Genomic DNA, 18377 nt, shown 5'->3' on the forward strand with positions numbered 1-18377 from the left:
TTGTTAATTTTCACTGCAGGAGTGATGAAATCTAGTGGTAATCGTGTAGAAGCTGCATTAAAAAAGTTTAAGGAGTCTGAAGCTCAGGATAATGCCCAGGCCTGGTCTCACTGTGAGCCAGCAGCTCCTGTAGTGTAACAACACGTCCTCCTGACTAAAAGTTTCTGAAAACTGCTCATCTACATCATTATTTATTTTGGAATTTTGAATTTCTCAGTTAAAGTACATTTACTGAGAGGAATGTTTTGGAAACGTATTTATTGATTTTAGAGAGCAGCCTACCGTGTCTTTTTGAATTAACTACAGAAGACGGGGCTGTTTTCATGGTTGGTCTTGCTGCAATAGTCTTTGAGCAGAGGGTCATGTGACGGCTTAAAGAGACGGGCCTAAAAAGAACCACATTTCAGCTGGGCAAAGAGAGAGAGAGAGAGAAAAATCACTGATGTGGATCAAGCATTATCCCAGATTTAGTTAAAATTTTAACGCAGATCCATCCAGAATATTTTGAGTCGTGTTGCACACGCAACCTGATGGTTGGAGCAGAGCTAAAGAAAACCTAACATTAGTTCATCCAGGTAAGAATGAACCACCAAAGAAACAACTTTTAGTAGATAAAACTGAGGATTCTGTCTGATCAGTGTCTGGGTGTAGAAAAGCTTGCACTCAGTTCCTAAGCGGTCTGGAAAACTGCTGAATTTTATTTAAGAGGCTTTTTAGGTTTGGGTGAGGAAAGAACATTAATATTACCAGGCTCGCTCCTTATCCCGTTCACTAAAAGTCTTTTCCTTCCATCTATTCATCTGTTCAGCCACACATTCATTCTTCCATCTTTTTGCCAGTATGTCGGCCCAGTCATCTCTCTATTATTCATTTCCATCCCTCTTTCAGTGTGTTTCATCTTTCTTGCATTTTTGTCCGTCCATCATTTGTTTCTGTCTTCTGTTTAAACTTCTCCCTTAAGTCCAGACCAATTTAGAAACATAAGTTTTTGTTATTTATACTTTTAAAACCCGTCTTCAAAAGAACTGAGGATTCGGATTATTTTGGGTCTGCATAAAGTCTGGAAATATGTGTAGGAACCCTGTTTGCATAAGAGAAAAGTATGTAGTGACAAAAAAGAAACGCTGCTTTAAAAGTCAAGTGAAACATGCAGCTGTGCCCTCTCATGACCCTCATGTAATGTTTTTGTCCTCCAGATTTCAAAGTGGTTTAAAAAAGCTTATGTATCACATAGTTGGATTATTTTTTTTTTTAGCCTTGGAGCCAGACATCCACTCCCTCAGTATTTATGCAGAGCTGCAGCAAAAAAACAACACAACAAATAAGGACATTCACCACAAATTCTTTCAGTCTCAAAATGCTGTAAGTGTGAGGACTGTTTCTGGGTCGCTGCTCACATGGCAGGAGTGCTGGATCACTTTAATGCGATAAAAGCCGATCTCAAACGTCCCCTTTTAACATCTCTGAAACTGAACAGCAAGCGTTGGTTTTACTGTCCCACAGGAGTACGGCTTAGTTCCTCTCTGAACACAGAGCTGTAGTACCCGTCGTTAACGCGGGGCAGCAGCAGAGTTCTCTCCCAGTTGTCCTTCTTCTTTTCAGACCAGTTTGAGGCACTGCACATTGAAGCTGTCTCCCTCCCGGCAGGCCACGGCGTCCAGCAGCGCCTGCTTCTTCTGCGTGCTGCGCGACGACTCCAGTTCATACATGGTGGTCAGGTTGAAGAGGACGCTCTCATGGAGGTACTGGGTGGGGTCCTGCTGAACCAGGCCCTCCAGCTGGCCCAAGGACTCCTTTAGCCGGCCCAAGTAGAGGAGACACACTGCAGCGTTGTTATTTGCCTGTAAAAACAAACAAAAAAAACAAAAAAACAAAAGGTCGTTCCATAGAAATTAGTTGGACATTTCAAAGATATTTGACATAATTGTTGCATTTTCCCCTGGGTAAAAAGACAGAAAATCCAACCACACTAATTAAAGCTTCTCATGTGTAGACTAATACTTATATAGTTATACTTACAACTGGATTTTTTGGGTCAATTTTCAAAACTTCAAGGAAAGTTGCGTGTGCATCAGCGTAATTATTCTGACTGAGGTAGACAAAGGCCCTGAAAAACAGGTAGAAATATGTTACACTCAGATATTATTCTCACAAATTTAGAAACGGGAAAGTCAATCGTTTTATTCATCCACTGCCCATGTCCACTTTGTTGCTGCACACTGCAGATCAGCTGGCTAAAGACAAACTAAAGACAGTGCCATCTATCTCTCTTTTACAGGTAGTGCTGCTTTACAATTATGCTTCAGGGAAGCGATAGCTAGCTAACACAACAGAACTTGATTCATTCATTTAACATGAAGGCACTTAAATCATGTTATCAGTATAGTTTTTTTTTTTTTAAATATGTCTAAAAACGATCAATTCTGTTTAATTTGCAATGTAATCCACACTGCCACCTGCTGGTCACATTGCACAGACTATTTTTTTTTTCTCAATGTAATACAGAGAATGAATTAGTATTTTTAATTTTTACTTTAATATTTTAAAAACATTGCTTCAGATTATCTCTGTAGTTTGCCTCTGATGATATGAACCTTCCTCCCAATTAACTCAAAAAAATAGCAGCAAATCCACAACAGAACACCAAAAAAAGGGGAAAAAACATTAAGCTGTCGCAATCATCCAAAGTTCAGACCTTTTACTGAAGTAATCATTAACACATGCCGGTGTTATTTAATACGTTCCACCACCTCAGGCCAGAGAGCAGAGATGCTACCTTCTGTTTAGAAAATCAGGCACAAATGTGTGTATTCTGTTCCCAGATGAGCACAAATTTTACCTCATAGGTGCAAAACACTTGATCTGCATGTACCTGTTCATGAGGACGCATGTAGCGTGACTGAGGTTACTCCCTTTCATCTCGTAGGCTTTCTCCACGTCCTGGAAGTATCTTTCTGCAGTTTTCACGTCTCCGATCTGGGAAATAACAAAGCACATTAACTACATTACATTAACTGCTGACCTACGTCTTTGCCTGAGAACACCCCTAAATTCTTAGAGCAGAAAAAAAAAAGAACAGGAAAGGAAGAAAAATCCTTGCAGAAAAAAAAAAATCTAACAAGATCTAAACACTGTTTTGGAATAGAAACCCATCCGTTCTCAATCGGCTTCCAGCAGCAAGTTCTTACATCTGTGACTTCCTCTCCTAACACACATGGAAGTAATGACTGGTATTTACAACAAACCATAATATTATATAAAAATCCAAAAGAACATTTTTTGCTAGAGTAGCTCCAACATATAAACGTTTAGGGGTGTTTTATATGTGCATAAAACATCTGTTATGTAAAAGACAAATGAAAGTTGCATCTGGAACAAAATGCTCTTTGTAACTTTACTCTCACAAATTTATGGAAATCACAATACCACTCAGCCTGGACTGCAATAAGTGTTTGCTAATTTTTCAAGTACCATGCATTCAAGCTCTCTATGCCTGTAATATATGTGGCGGCACTTGTTTAATGCAGCACAAACATTAAAAAGGTGGCATTATGGTCAAGTCATTAAGCAAGTACAACCAAGTTGTGTGACTGCCAAAAACTGCAGGATCAACGTTTTTCAATAAAAACTTGTTGCTGAGAAAGAGCTGCATAGACCTCTTGATTTCAGGGGCTTTTGTTTAGCATGAACCCAAAGCTGAAAGACACCAACACTTTAAAAAATATATTTATTGCATGTCAAAAGAAAAATAATCCTCTAACATAACAAAATACGTCAAACCATCCCTGCCTTTAAAAAGACCAAATATGAACGACTGGTTTTTGCATTTGCACAACATTAATCAGAGCCTCTTTAACAGAAAATAAAAGGGGGGTTTATTTTTGGTCTATTGGAGCATAAGGCATACTGTGCAAAGCTAGGATAATTAATTCTGTGTCCAGGGAGTCTTACAGTCCATTCGTCCATCTGGTGATGCACAGACCTGCAAGAAGATGCGTCCGATTCCGCTGAGCAGCTGCACTCTCTGCTGGGGTTCATACTGGATGATGGAGTGATAGGTCTCCACTGCCAGAACGTAGTCCTGAGGACAAATAGGTTCCAAGATTGCATTCGGTGAGTGGGAACAATGAGTGGAGAAGGAGTGAAACAAAAGACAAGGTTGGAGAGAGGTAAACAGGGCAGAGTTTGGAGGGAGCGAAGTCAAACAGTTGGAGTATTAGCAGGACACCGTGACCCTCCACCCACGCCGACGATGTGCTGCGACACATCGCTCACTTGGCGACTTGAAAGCTGAGCGACACGCCGCAGAGAGGTCAGAGAGGGGTGTGTGTGGACTCGGTGTGTACCGAGTCCTCCTCCTTCAGTACAGGAGGCGTGTACTGAACATGCATGTGCATATGAATACACTCAAACTTTTGACTTTACCTTTAAATTGAGTTTAATGTGGACAGGACCTTCATTTCTTTACATTTTGATTCAAAAAGAAAAAAAAAAATGCAGAATTTACTTTACGAGGTTTTTGATCTAAAATTCTTCAGGTTTCTGAAAGGTCCTTTAAATGCTATTTGCATATTTTGGCTATTTTTCACACATTTTCTTAACATTTCTTTGTACAATTTTTCTTCTTTTTTTGTATGTTTCACCCATCTCTGACCTATGGGTCTTGCATAAAAAGCATTCTAAACTCAAGGGATAACTCCATATAATATCAACACATGGCAAAGTAGTAAAAAAAATACATTTTATAAAAAAAATTCTGTTGAAATTACTGGATGTTCGTCATTTGTTTAAAAAAACTACTTCTACGTTATCATTACTTTTATTATAATTATTGTCTTCTTCTTCAGGAAATCTGGGGAACTGATCATCAGGAAAACCTAGAAGGACTCTAACTGTTGTGAAGAAAAGAAAAAATAAGAGGAAACTAAACACTTACAGAGCAACATTAAAAAAAAACAACCCTCGTATGAATCTTAAATTGTAAAAAAAAAAAAAAAAGCTGATTTTTGTGTGGGTCTTTGTCATCTTTTGAAGGAGAAGTATTAAACACAATCCTAAAATGCAAAACCGGGATGCTGTGGATCAGAATCCACGCCCGGAATGAAACTGCGCTGACTGTAATCTCATGTCTCAGCAGTAGATGGCACTGTGTTTCTGTCTACGGCCTGATGTGAACCCACGCCGCCATCACCTCCCCCCTCTTTGCTCTCCGCTCGTTCTTTCTCTGACCAAGAATCCAATTAGTGGTCAGTCTGTGGGGATTTCACTGTGAATCCACCACCAGCCTGGCATCAGAGATCTCTGAGACTCACACCCACAGTGACACACAAACACACGCACCCACCTTCATCAGCAGCAGGCAGTTGGCCATGGAGTACATGACCCGACTGAGACGAGACCTCCACAGCTTTAGGGATGCTATAAACAGGAAAGAGAGACGGTGAAAAAGGGAGGGGTTCAATGACTTTCTATTTTCACTCCCATCGCTTTTTGGGTATTCCTGAGATATCCTAGTTTTCTGAAAAGCCGCCGCACTCTTCGCTCCTCCATCCCTCGCATTACAACCAGCTGTAACACCTGGGTTATTTTAAGGCGAGGTGCTGAGGAAGACACTGCGGCACATTTCCTCTTTGTCTGCTGTGGGAAGAGCCTGTTACTATTCATCACTGTGTTTGTGGGAGACGGAGCTGAGGGAAGAGCTAATCACTCAGTGGGGTTCTGATGTGTGAAGGCAAGGCCCTGCGTTATCGACTGTCTGTGTGGGTAGGAGAGAAAGAGGACACAGCCATTACGCTGCTTTTGTTAGGAGAAACCGGCTGAACCGAGGCGCCCTCACGGATACAGTCATACATGCGTCACCCAGCTAATTTTCCAGTATTTAGCTCAGCTGAAGCTATCGGTGGGCACATTTTCGAACTGATAAACACATGCCGAAGAAGTATTTAGAAGCTACATGGCCCCGATTCTAGGTCTGATTCAAGTTGCGTGGAGGCGGATCTGGGTAAATTTCCCTCGCACACTCCAGCGCAGATGTGAGTGGATTGGCAGGATTGATCCGTATTGATCCGAATGGCGTGAGGAGCTGTAGAGAACATTTAACATTCAGTGAGAGCAGCGGAGTTGTGAGGGGCTAAACACTTTTACTGCATAGGTGTGTGCTTGAGACTGGGTGGGTTGTATGTGTGGCTGAGGTATGCTGCAGTCCTGCGCCAGGTGTGCATCTGGATTAACTGTTCAGGCCCGTGACCTGACTTTCCTCCCACGATGCGATGCAGTCTGGGAACGCAGCCAGGTCGGATTCTCTGCGGTGTGTTTGCTTACCTTGCCTGTTCTCCTGTGCTAGGGTGATCATGCTGCCATCCTCTGCCAAGCCTTTCTCCAGGTTTTCCAGTATCTGTGCAGGCAGGGAATTTAAATCAGAGCCTGCATTTTAAATAGCACAAGCATGTTAACAAATAAAATGAGTTCTCAGATTATATTTAGGCTTTTTTTCTGTTTTTTTTTTTTTTTTAATCAATGTTTCTGCAAGTCTCAGCAAATTAAAACAAAATACTTTTTAACACCATCACTGTTTAAATTTTATTCTCAGCAATAATCATAATTTCAATTTTCATCTTCCAAAAGTTAAATAATTAAAATAAACATCTATCTTTTCTGTCCAAATCCTACTCTGTCAGAACATTTATGGAGCCAGATTTAGGACCTAGCTTCTTTAAGGCACAATTATATTTTATTATTATTTTCAAAATCCAGTGTTAAATAGTATTTAATGCTCATTAATATAATACTAACTTGAAACTTCCTTATTAAAATATTGAGTCTGCTATTGTTAAACACAATCTTTGAGAAAATGTCGCAATCTTAAAATCTTTAAGATAATCAAATTTTCATTTTAGATTTTCCAACAGCTCAGAGGCTTATTTAATCACTCTGAAATGCTATACAACTAAGCTAATTTATACATGTTTGAATGAATGTCAATAAGCAAAATAGCAACTTGAAATCCATAAATGATTGTGTCAGATACTTTTTTTTTTTTTGCAGAAATTAATCTTTTTTGCTTTTGCAAGAAGAAGGAAAAAAAAAGTTTTTAAAGTTTTTATGTACATGATGTTTCTTATTTCTGTACTTGTTCAGACCTATAACTTATTTTTCAAGACAAAGCGTGCATTCCAGATTAATTTAAAAATATCAACATTTTAGGGAAGTTTAGTGACTTCAAAAATTGTTAGGAGACTAAAACCGTCATCTTGAGGCTGTGAGCGTGTGTGTGTGTGTGTGTGTGCGTGTGCGCACTAACAGCAAGGCAGACAGTTTTGAGGTTGTGCAGGCGGTCCAGAGCCTCCTGGGGTTTGGACAGGTACTGGGGAAGCTCGGCGTGCAGCAGCCGCATGGAGAAAGGCACCATTGAGCCTGGATGAAAAACAACACACACAAAAAAAAGGGTGGAGACGGGTGGAGGGAAGACAGGAACGAGAGGGAGAAAATGCGCAAGGAAGAAGGGACAATATGGAACGGGGTGGGTTGGGAACGAAGCAGGAGAGTGAAGACAGAAAGATGAGAATATAAAGCCATCCACCCACACACAGACTGTACACAGCCCTGGAGGCAGGAACCTACAGATGGCACCGAGCTACGTATGGCTGCTTATTAAAGCCTCTCATCTCTCCATCTCTGTGTGCCGCACAGCTCCATCACTCATCTCCCTGCCTCATCCCTCTGCCTGCCTCTACATCATTCACACTCTTACACACACACACACACGCACACAGATAGGCAGTCAGACAGACACACACACCCCTGAGCAAAAGCCTGTGTTCAGGTGAGTCCCCAGGCTTTGATCAGGGTCTCTTTGATACCGTCATCTGATCTGAAACTCTGCGAGCTACTCCATCTTTGGCTGCTGCTTCTGCCAGTGTGTATCTCAATTTCTATCTATATTCTCTATCCGCTGGTGTTCGCCATCTAAAAATGGAGGGCATGATACACTCTTGTTTTCCCCCATAACACATACAGTCTGCGATTCTGTCCTGCTTTACACAGTTTTATCTTCTGAAGTGATTCATTACTCAGCCTTTTTGGGCTTTAGTAGTTGGAATCAGATTAAAATTTCATTTTTACTTCGCGGCCAGAACTTTTGTTAGTTAGAATTTGGTGGTTTTTGAAGGTTTCTTTGGCTGTATGGACAGTTATTTCATTAAAATAAAAGGATCAAGGCACGCTTCTTTTGTGAATGAACAGCTGCTGTAACTGGAACACGTCTTAACTCTGTAGCCCTCATAACACCAGGGGTCCTGTCTTTTCAACACTTACGAGCAGCTCACTGTGGTTGTTGCTTATTATGTGCTTGCCGGCTCTTTGCACCACTAAAGAAACAGGTTGGCAGACTCTCCCATCAACCTTCCTTACTGAAACCACATTATTGCGGTGGAAAAAGTTCTAGTTTTAGTCTCAGTCACACAGCTTTCTATGGAGCCAAGATACTCAGTGTCAGAAACATTTTTGTTGCGATTCTGTACAATAGCAATAGAGTCTGATTCTGGTGGTTAGGTTGACAGAAAGGCAACAGGTTACAAACTTTTCTATAAAAAAATAATTTTGATCCTTTAGATTCTTCAGGATTTTGTACTGATGGAGTCTTCTCATTCTAGGCTGAGAAAAGAACATGAAAAATTTCATGCCAACCAACCAAACAATTCCCCATCTAATTTATGATTTGTTCCTAACTTTCTATGGTACTAAACGGTGGTTGTTTTTCCTAACCAAAGAAAAATATTGGCGGACCACTGTATCCTGCTTTAAGATTAGCAGCTTTGCTTTTATCAATGTTGATTTTTTTTTCTGTAGTTAGTGAGCACTGGCATGTGTAAACCAAAATATGTTTATTTCTACCAACAACAATGTTTGACTGCTACTATAAAAAATGCATAAAAGTTCCTGCAAACAGTTCTGTACCGATTACTGACAGTAAACAAAGACATTTGTATGCTGAGGCATCAACATAATGTCATCTTGCAGTGTAGAAATGTGATTCCTATGCTAAAAATGACCTCATTATATTGACTGAGGGTAATCACGGATCGTTTTCACGTGTAAACCGCCTTGTAACTGATGATTAATAAATATAGTAGTAAGTACTGTAGTCCAATTGTCATTGCTGGATGGTCTAAAATTTGATTCAGTTTCTTCCAATTTTTTTTTTTTTTACATGCGTTAAAGATGTGAGAGAGGAACCAGAAGATTTTGTCCAAAGCATGTGAAAGGCAGAAAGACAGCAGGAAAGCAATAGAACGATGATGTGAAGTTTTGGATAATATTTGTTTTAGTGCCACCTTGCAGTGTCATCATCAGTTAAAATTCTGTTCATTCAATTTCTGAGTGTTAACAAAAACACAACACCAAGGCACAAAAAAAGCTTCTTTTTAGAAACTTTAGCAGGGCAACGGTAATTTTGTCTCAGCTTGCTGGTTTTAACATATCTGAAAAAAGCAAAAAAAACAAAAAACAAACATTGTAGACAAAATCCATTTGGGTGAGTCAAAATGAATGGTAAAGATTACCTATTTCAAAGAACTAAGATTTTTTTTATTTGTGATAAAAGCATAAGGGCTTTGAGTAAACCAAGGGCACAGAACTTTGAGGAGTAAAGAATGTCTGAGTATGTTGGGAACAACATGAAACTGCTACTGCGAATGTTAAACATTAGGCTTTTGCTAGTTTATTTAAGAGTGATTGTTGAGCACATCAGTCATCTTAGTCAGTATTTGACTGACTAAGGCCTTTTCTCTGCCTACGTCTCCCAAAATGCAATGTGGTTCTGGATCAGAGTTTAGTGAAATTCTACATTCTATTGGACATATTTTCTATTAATATTGATCACAAGTCTGTTGCAACAGATATTGTTATTGTTTCATTGCCCACCCCTACCTAAGCGCTTCCACTGAAAGAGTGAAGTTACCACTGCCTCCAAGTTTTCACTTTATAAACAAAATAATAACAAACAAACATCGACCTTTTTTTTTTATTTGAGTGTTGGTCGATCTCAATCCTTTAGAAGAGAGATACATGGGGCAGTCATGTCTCAAGGCATACACGGAAAGTGATCGCGGGTAATAGATATTCGATGCAAGAGCCGGAGTAAAGACATGTTCGAATTCTGATGCCAGGCAACAACTCACGCCAGTTTGTCTCTGAACACCTAGTAGGGCATAAAGCGTTTAATATTGAGCAATGGAAAGTCAATCGGCGCTCTCTTTAGAAGGCTGTGCAGTGCATCTTCAAATGTTGTGTATGTGCAGCTGTGTCTCTGCTGCTGCCTTCACTGTGGTAGCCCGAGGGGCGAAGCAGATCCAAAGTAATGGGAATACATTAGAGGGCAATTCATGCAGAGGAAAAAAGAGGAAAAACAAAACCAAAGAACTGCTGGAGACAAGTAGAGCTGTTGGAGCTTCTCAATGATACAGTCTAATATCAAGCTTGTGGCAGAACTTTTCTTTGAATATTTAATAGGACAGTGGTGGTGTGCTTGCGTTTCCAAAGAACTTGGTTAAAATGCAGAATCTTGTTTGAGAGCATGCTTTCAGTTTTTCAGAGCTCTTATTAAAAATACTATTAAACTTCAAGTTCTCTGTAAGCAATTTTCATTGAAAGGTTTTTGGACGAATAAAATAGAAAAGTAATTTTGAAAAAAATAAATTAAATAAATAAATAAATCACGGTTGTTCGGCTGAGGAGTACTTAACTTTGAGCGTCTGACCTGTGTGGTCAAAACCAAAAGTGCTTTCAACGTAGAATGTTAATGCCAGAAAATAATGTGGTGAATATGTTCGTACCTCTCCTCCCAGGGTAAACAGCTGGATAGTACTCATAGTACAGATCTGGTTGGTCGAGGTTGCCAAAGGGTTCAATCTCCAGTTCAGCATTTTGGAAAAGGTTCAACTTGGTGAGAAGAGACAGCCGCACAAACCAGAGCTGGAAACACACACATGAAACAAACTCGTTTATCAAACGAATGTGATTTAATAGATAAAATAACTCTTTTCTTCAAATCTAAAGCAATGCTTTTATCTTTTCAGTTGAGGTCAATCAATATACACTTCATTCTGAGCAGTGCCACTTAAACATTATCTGTAATAAAATGCAATTCAACATTTGCAGATGTACATCAGAAGAAGAAATGGAACATTAACAGTACTAATGCTAATTACTAAATGAGTTTTATTTGCAGCTAAAGACTAATTCGATTGCAGCGACTTAGAAGACTTTTCCTATCATTTCTGCTACCAACAGAAACTGCGATCGATGGGTACAAACAGAGGAATGGATGAATGAGGAGAAGTCACTACCTGCAGTGAGTCAGTGGTGTGAGAGGTTGGCTGGCCGGCCTTTCCGTATCCCTGACCATGAGCTGTCAACAACCGTCCCGTCAGATCCACGGCAGCCCGCCAGTTCTTAGTGCTCTGCGGGGGAGAAGAGTCGCAACATGTCAGGGGACGGCGCCACACTGATTGACTGACTCTGTTATGAATCATGCATTTTGTCTGAAGCAACATCTCTGCTTTCCTCCAATGACAGCTCTGTAGATCAATAATTCTGCATTGCAAACTGATCTTTTGTTCAGGCTCTTTCTCTCATTCACACATGCATTTGCAAAGTTCTAGAAATATGAATCCGGAACGGAAAACCAAACTTCAATCCTTGTTTCTACTGCTTATTTGTTTTGGAAAAACAGACCAGCAGGAGCTCCAGAGCTTTTAGATGTTGAAATATTAGACAAATAGAGGAAAACATCTCCTATGGAAGGAGTGGCAATACACTAGAGATGGGAAACAAACTGGAATTTTAGCTTAGAGTCATCCTGCAGTGTTTTAGCTAAAGCTAATTATACACCTGACAGTTGGAGGTTTATTACAATGTGTGGGTTTGTGTCTGTATGAATAAAGAAAATCATGTTGATCGTATTAAAGAAAGAGCACAAACAGCATGCTGAATCCAATTTGAATCTAAAACAAGAAAATAGTGGAGCTCAATTCTTAGTTGTTTTTTTTTTTGTCTTGAAAATGGATTCGGCTTAATGTTTTACCGCTTTGGTCTAGTCAATAGTCAAAAATATATTTATCATATGGTGGTTTTAAGAAAAGGTGTCTAAATCAAATATTCAGAAATAAAAAAGGAAACACTGAAGGAAGAAAGAAAGCAAGAGGGATAAACATTTACTGGATAGCCAACTTTTTTTTAAAAGTGCTCTTTTTATCCCCCCACACTTGTCCTAATATTTTTGTTTCTCAAAAAATATTACTATAACTTTATGAACTTGGAGTTCTGGTCTATTTATATTCTCATATAAGTTTATTTGGTGATGTCATTACAGCTAAAAACTGCTGTCTCTTTGTGTCTAGGTAATATAAGGTTATAATTAATTATAAAGCTTAAAATATCCTAAATTGTATCCTGTGATGAAGATGGTAATCATGGTACTAATAAAAATGTACCATCTTCCCACTTCCTCTTCCTAATTTTATTTACGCTTCTTTATCCAGTCATTTCCAAAGATAACCCAAAGTACCTGGGTTACTTTCAGACACTTGGTCTGTAATTTTAATTTCATTATTCCACACCAAGAATGACTAAATAAGGCAAACTGAAAAATTAACATCAAAATAATATTCAAAGTTCTATGTATTTTTTGTGGAACAGATGCACCAAGCTATAGAGGAGCGCAACAGTATTCATCCCCATATAAATTTCTTGTTTTTATTTTTTATTTTTTTGCATCAAGAGCAGATCATCACAATAACCACTTGTGCTGATAGGAATAGACTTATTTCTGAAACTTACGGGGATTCGCTGATGTTTGAGGAAGTACTTGTGTAGCTATATGCTAACGTCAATGATAATATATCACTACATCTAAGCCTGAAATATAGAAAACACAGCAAATTAAACAACGGCCGCGTTTTCATGTATGCTGATGTACAAGCCATACGAGAGCACTAAAACCCAGAGAAGGAGTGAATATGCATACAAACACACACAGACCCAGATATTAGCAGCATCTGCTTCCACAGGAGGTGGTACAATAGAGAGAAGGGGAAAGAGGAGGCGGAGGTGTGAGAGTCACCCCACCCCATCAGCACACATGACAAGGTCGGCTTGCCGATTGGGTCCTAAGTGCCGCGCCATTCATCACAGCCAGAGAGCTAATTAAGGAGACAGTGAAAGAGAGGGGGTAACTTTCTTTCTAGTCATCTTTATCGCAAAACTCATCAGCGTTCTCTTTGTCCCTCTCTGTTGTAGATGCTCTCTTCCCGCTTCATCCTTTCTTTTTCCATGCTTCTCCCACATTTGTTTTCCCTCCATCTTCCCACTTCCTCTCCCTTTCATCGCGGTCTAATTTTTCCCTCCCTCATCCTCCTGCTGTCATTGCCTCGTGCTTTGCTCTTTCCTCGTCCCGCCCTCCTCCGCTCAGTTCTCCTGCCCTGCGCCAGTAGCTGCACTGCCTCTGAATCTTCATTAGGGGGGGAAATGAAGCTGAAAACGAGGAGGCAGCGTGGATGGCCAAAAGCAGCTGCACTCACTCACACACAAGCACATCCTGCTACAGTACACCGCTGCCCTGCCACAGGGCATAAAACCAAGACAGGTGTGCAAGCGTTTGTCTCTAAGTGTCTTCGTGAGGCTGGGATTTAGGCTGATTGTTGTGCGATAGCTGCATTCGTCAACATACACACCCAGACGCACAGTGGAGACGGGACAGAAAGGGATAACGTGGTTCAGAGGCGCATGAACGGGATGTGGGTGAAAGAAATCTGGCCGACATTAAAAGAGGAACAATAAAGGCTTTAAAGCTGGCTACAAGAGGGGGGGTGGGGGGAAGCAAGCAAAACTATCAAAACTAAAACAGGATCTCAGAGTCTAGAGACAGTGGCCAGCGGAACAGACAGCAAAATGTGGAGGAGACAGTTTATGCAAAGCGGATAGTCCAAAAAAAAAAAAAGTAAAAAGTGCCAAAACCTCAATAAATGAACTTCAGCTCAGTCCTTATGCAACGATGCAGCATCACAGCCTTGCATAACTCAGTGCTCTGATATTATCTTACACCACCCTGTAATTTTAGGTCTTGAACCAAACCAAACATTAGAGCTGAAAAAGGAGGTGGTGATTTGAGAAGCGAGCTAACGGCCTGCATTGTTCGAGTGGCAAGGTGACAGGGTCAGGACTCCGCTGAAGATGTAATGTGAGCGCCCTTCGAGTGAGATAATAACAGACATCTGAGGCTCGCTGTGATTTAAATTTGAGCAGACCGAGGTCTGACCTCACTGATGAAAAGAAACTATACGAACAATCACAGGCGGGACTGAATCCAGATGCTAATCTAACATTTAGAACATAAAGGGTCTTTGCTCCTGCTGCCAGTGCTCATTGCAATGTCAGATATAACATGTTTTATCTTTTCAATTTCTCAAGGCCAATTTGGTCGGCTAGCCTTATTCTACCTGCCTGACATAGTCCGCTTTATCTTTCAGGTCAAACTCAGCCAGAGAGCAGGGTTTAAGCCACACTGACTTTCTCTATTAGAACACAATTTGTCTTTATTGATTATAGAAAATTGTCCAATCTGAAAAATCATTTGTGCAACACTACGAATAAAATTAAAAGAACAAATCTAGATAGAGTTATGAAGAAAAAAATATATAGAGAGAGAACTTTTACTTCCTGAGATTGTGCATCTTTTTGTTTTTGCTGCCGACTAAAGGATGAATGAGGTCCATTAGTCTGTGAATCTTCTGCTGCAGGCCTTATGAGGAGCAGTTCCAAGCTGCAGTATTTTCTTTTTATTTCCAATTTAATCTTTGTTTAGCCAGCTGAAGAAAAATAAACCATTGTGTCTTTACAAACAGTAGCATATATTTCAGAAACATTTAAGACATCCCCCACTGCTCTCATGCAATCTGAATAAGTCAGGCAGGCCAATATATTACAAATACATTGACAACATGAGTATGCGAAACATTCATATTGCAAAACTCTGTTAGGAGTGCAATAACTGTTGCCTGAAACCTTCCAAGTATTATGAACATATATTTTACATGCTAATGTAATGCTTAGCCAGTTACAGTTTCATGGCAACCGATGCTCACCCTGGAGACAGACGAGATTACCCAAAACGCTAAAGGTCAAAACTTGAAGGATGCAAAGATGAGAAAGAGTGAAAAGGAGAATAAAAGGCACATATCGTATCAGATATCATCACAATGTTTACCAATACTGTCGCTATCACAGGATTTTCTGATGCTGTGCAGCGCTATGAATATGAGTGGGGAAAAAATATGAGCTACTGTCCAGGTGAATTTGTACATTTTTAAATGAATCCAGCTACAGCTTTAAATGACCTCACAAACTGAGCAAAATGCAGTTTGTAAGGTAATTTAAGCAAAATTCCTTCAGGTAATAATCATCAACAAAATATTATTAGCAGCAATAAAGTTGCAGCTGTCAACAGGCAACACAAACAAGCTGGAAGTCAGGTAAGGTTAAATGCAAAAATGCAATGATGAGCAGCAAACAAGAATTAGAAGCACATTGTGTTACTCCATGTTTATGCATGGGGTATTTATAGCACACTGTAACTAGAGAGTGGCAGATGACTGATAACATCATACACAGAAAGACTGCATTGAACACCAGAAGAGTGAATGAAGGTGGACAAAAAAATATCACAAAAACTGCCTTTAGTGTCAAAAAGATGGTTCAAACATTTTTTTATGTAAAAAGAACAGAGAACCATCTGTAGAGGTATAGAAGTTCTCATAATCAGTAATTTTGTCTCAGAAATGTAACCAATATTATTCATATGTATAGAAAATAATGTTGGGCCAAGGATTGAGCCCTAAGGAACACCCCTACAAGGGTAAATAATACAGCAATAGAAAATGATCCAGCTTCAGCTGAACAAATCCAGAATGTGATATCCTTCCATTCACAATGCTGTCAGATGTCAGGCAAAAAGATGTAAACAAAACTCCAACAGTGTCCCAAGCAGAAATATAGACTGATACAAAGTGTTCTGCCATCTGAATAGAGTAGCATAGCATATAAAAATACCATCCTGACAGATGTTAAACTTCTAGGTTTTGATCCTTATAGGCAAAATATACATTGTAATACTTATGGTGCACTGGTAATATACATTTACCTTTGAAGTGAAAATCTCAAAAAACCCTGTAGGATAGTTTAAGGAATCTCAGAAGCAGACATGACCGCCTGTTGACTAAATTTCATTTGGCAAAAAAAAAAAAAAAAAAACAACAGAAGAAAGATTTCCTTGTCCCATCACTTCCCTCTTTATTTTGACCTTTGTGAATCAAAGGCTTGAATAATTTCAATTAACACAAAATCAGCGGTGGAATAAAAAAAATCTAAGCAATAGACTGATGGTGATTAATAATTTCGCACAGCTTAAATGACTTAGCAATAATTCATAATCAGCTCCACCCCAAAAGAAATAAGGAGGCATTACCATGGTGATTTATTGCGAGTCTTATCAAATAAGAAGCTCAATATGTGTGTTGGGATTCTCTTTGTCATGTCTCAGACAGTGCAGGAAAGTGACATTTTTCATCTTGTTTTAATGGCTGGTATAAGTTTGCATTAGCTTAAAACACTACAAAGATGAAGGACATGAAGAAAGGCTATTAAGGAATTGAAAAGTAGCATAGCTACTTAAAATAATATCTTGCAGAGTAAATGCTTTCAGTATGTTTAAAGCTACATAAAAAAGCCAATTAGTAATTAACAAGTCTGACTAAAAATGGTTCACCCAAACTCTGACACACACCCATGCAAACGTGTGCAATAAAAATGTGCACAGATAATGTCCTCCTTCACTCCCTCAGACACACAAACACACATAATTAGTTTCTTTGCCAGTTAAAAGGGGTGATGCTTCTTAATTGTGTTGAAGATCGGAAGTTCAGTGTGTCTATCCTTTGGTGAGTTTGAAAAAAAAAACAACCCTCTGCATAACAAAGCCTGATGAACAAACGAACGCCCACTTGCTCACTCTCACAAGACCAGGGGCCTCCAGGCGAATCAAACTTAAAAGGGCTTCCTCACACCAGCCCCAGTTAACACAGGGAGCTCCAGTGCTACTTCAATTAAGCTTCTGCATTTTGGATTACACTGAGGCTGTAGGAAAATATAGTAATATCCTAAAAGTGTATGCCAGTCATTGGCTAGCTCCACTTTGATGCCTCTGTTGTTGGCCTGCGGACACTTGAACCAGGGGACAGATATTGCCCCCCAGCTGAGGGATGGCTACTGTGCTGATATGCAGTTCACAAAGCAGTCGTTTTGTCTCCCACCGGCAATCACTCTGACTCTTCAAACAGTATCACAGAGAGATGGTGAGACACAAGGCAACATAAAACACCACGTTAATTCACTGTACTTGCACATAGCTTGCAAGAAAACTCCCAATAATACTCCCCAAGTTGGCTCAACACTGCTTCATGTTGTGAGGTTCCTCTGGGTAACATCAGCCACTGATTGAGTTGTGGGCAACTGGATAGTGCCTGATGGCTTGCTTGTCAACAGTAACGGCATTTCTTATTCCCCTCAGAGAGTGCTACGGAGGACAGCTTTCAGAGCTGTGTGCGCACCCTGATCTGCAATCAACGGCTCCCGAAGTAGGCAAGTCTTTATCCGTAGCGCACAACACAGAGGTGAAGATGCTAGTTGACATGGAAACTAAAACTGAAAATCTACTGAGAGAAAGTTATTTATAACTGTTGAACTTTTTTTTTTTTTTACATTATTATCACATTAAGGCTTCAGACTTCAATGAATTTCAAAGTATTCTACATAATCAACCAAAACACAGTCATTTACTCTCCACTGAAAAATCACCAATAAAACCCTGAAAAAGCATACATAAATTAAACAAGCTACTGTTCATGAACCCATTGGAGTACATGCAAGCCTTGGTCTCTTTGTGAAGATAACTATGTATTTTTTTTTTTTTTTTTTTTTACCTTTGCAAATGAACTCAATCCAATCTGGCAAAGCTTGAGTTGTTATAAAAAGCAGAATGTGCAGGAATTTCATTATTTAAATGTACACTTAATAATTTAAAAAATATGTCAAATAAAATCCACATAAATGAATGAGGTATGTTTGTAACATAAAAAAATATAGAAAATGTTCAGGAGGTAGCATTGGTTTTCTATGAAGTGCTTCATTAGAAAGTCCATGAACCTACTTTAAGTCTCCTTCAAAATGAGCAAAAAAAAATTATAATTTATACTAGAATTCCCTGAATTTGATGATTTCTGTCAACATTTTGTAACATGTAATTTTAAGTTGTGCACAAAGCCTAC

General features: G+C 39.5%; 1 protein-coding gene across 1 annotated transcript in view; it reads right to left on the reverse strand.

Annotated features, from left to right (window-relative positions):
- Positions 1-194: 194 nt before the first annotated feature.
- trappc12 (trafficking protein particle complex subunit 12) overlaps positions 195-18377 on the reverse strand; it is a 28734-nt gene continuing 10551 nt past the window's right edge. The window contains exons 4-12 of the mRNA XM_007574782.2: positions 11346-11459; positions 10833-10971; positions 7301-7413; positions 6322-6394; positions 5345-5418; positions 3983-4081; positions 2873-2976; positions 2020-2107; positions 195-1841 (exon numbers count right to left, since the gene is read on the reverse strand). Of these exons, the coding sequence (XP_007574844.1) occupies positions 1599-1841; positions 2020-2107; positions 2873-2976; positions 3983-4081; positions 5345-5418; positions 6322-6394; positions 7301-7413; positions 10833-10971; positions 11346-11459 (1047 nt within the window). The 3' untranslated portion in view covers positions 195-1598. The remainder of the gene's footprint in view (positions 1842-2019; positions 2108-2872; positions 2977-3982; positions 4082-5344; positions 5419-6321; positions 6395-7300; positions 7414-10832; positions 10972-11345; positions 11460-18377) is intronic.

This window comes from Poecilia formosa, unplaced genomic scaffold (genome assembly GCF_000485575.1).
Source record: "Poecilia formosa unplaced genomic scaffold, Poecilia_formosa-5.1.2 Scaffold8, whole genome shotgun sequence".
NCBI classification, from domain to species: domain Eukaryota; kingdom Metazoa; phylum Chordata; class Actinopteri; order Cyprinodontiformes; family Poeciliidae; genus Poecilia; species Poecilia formosa.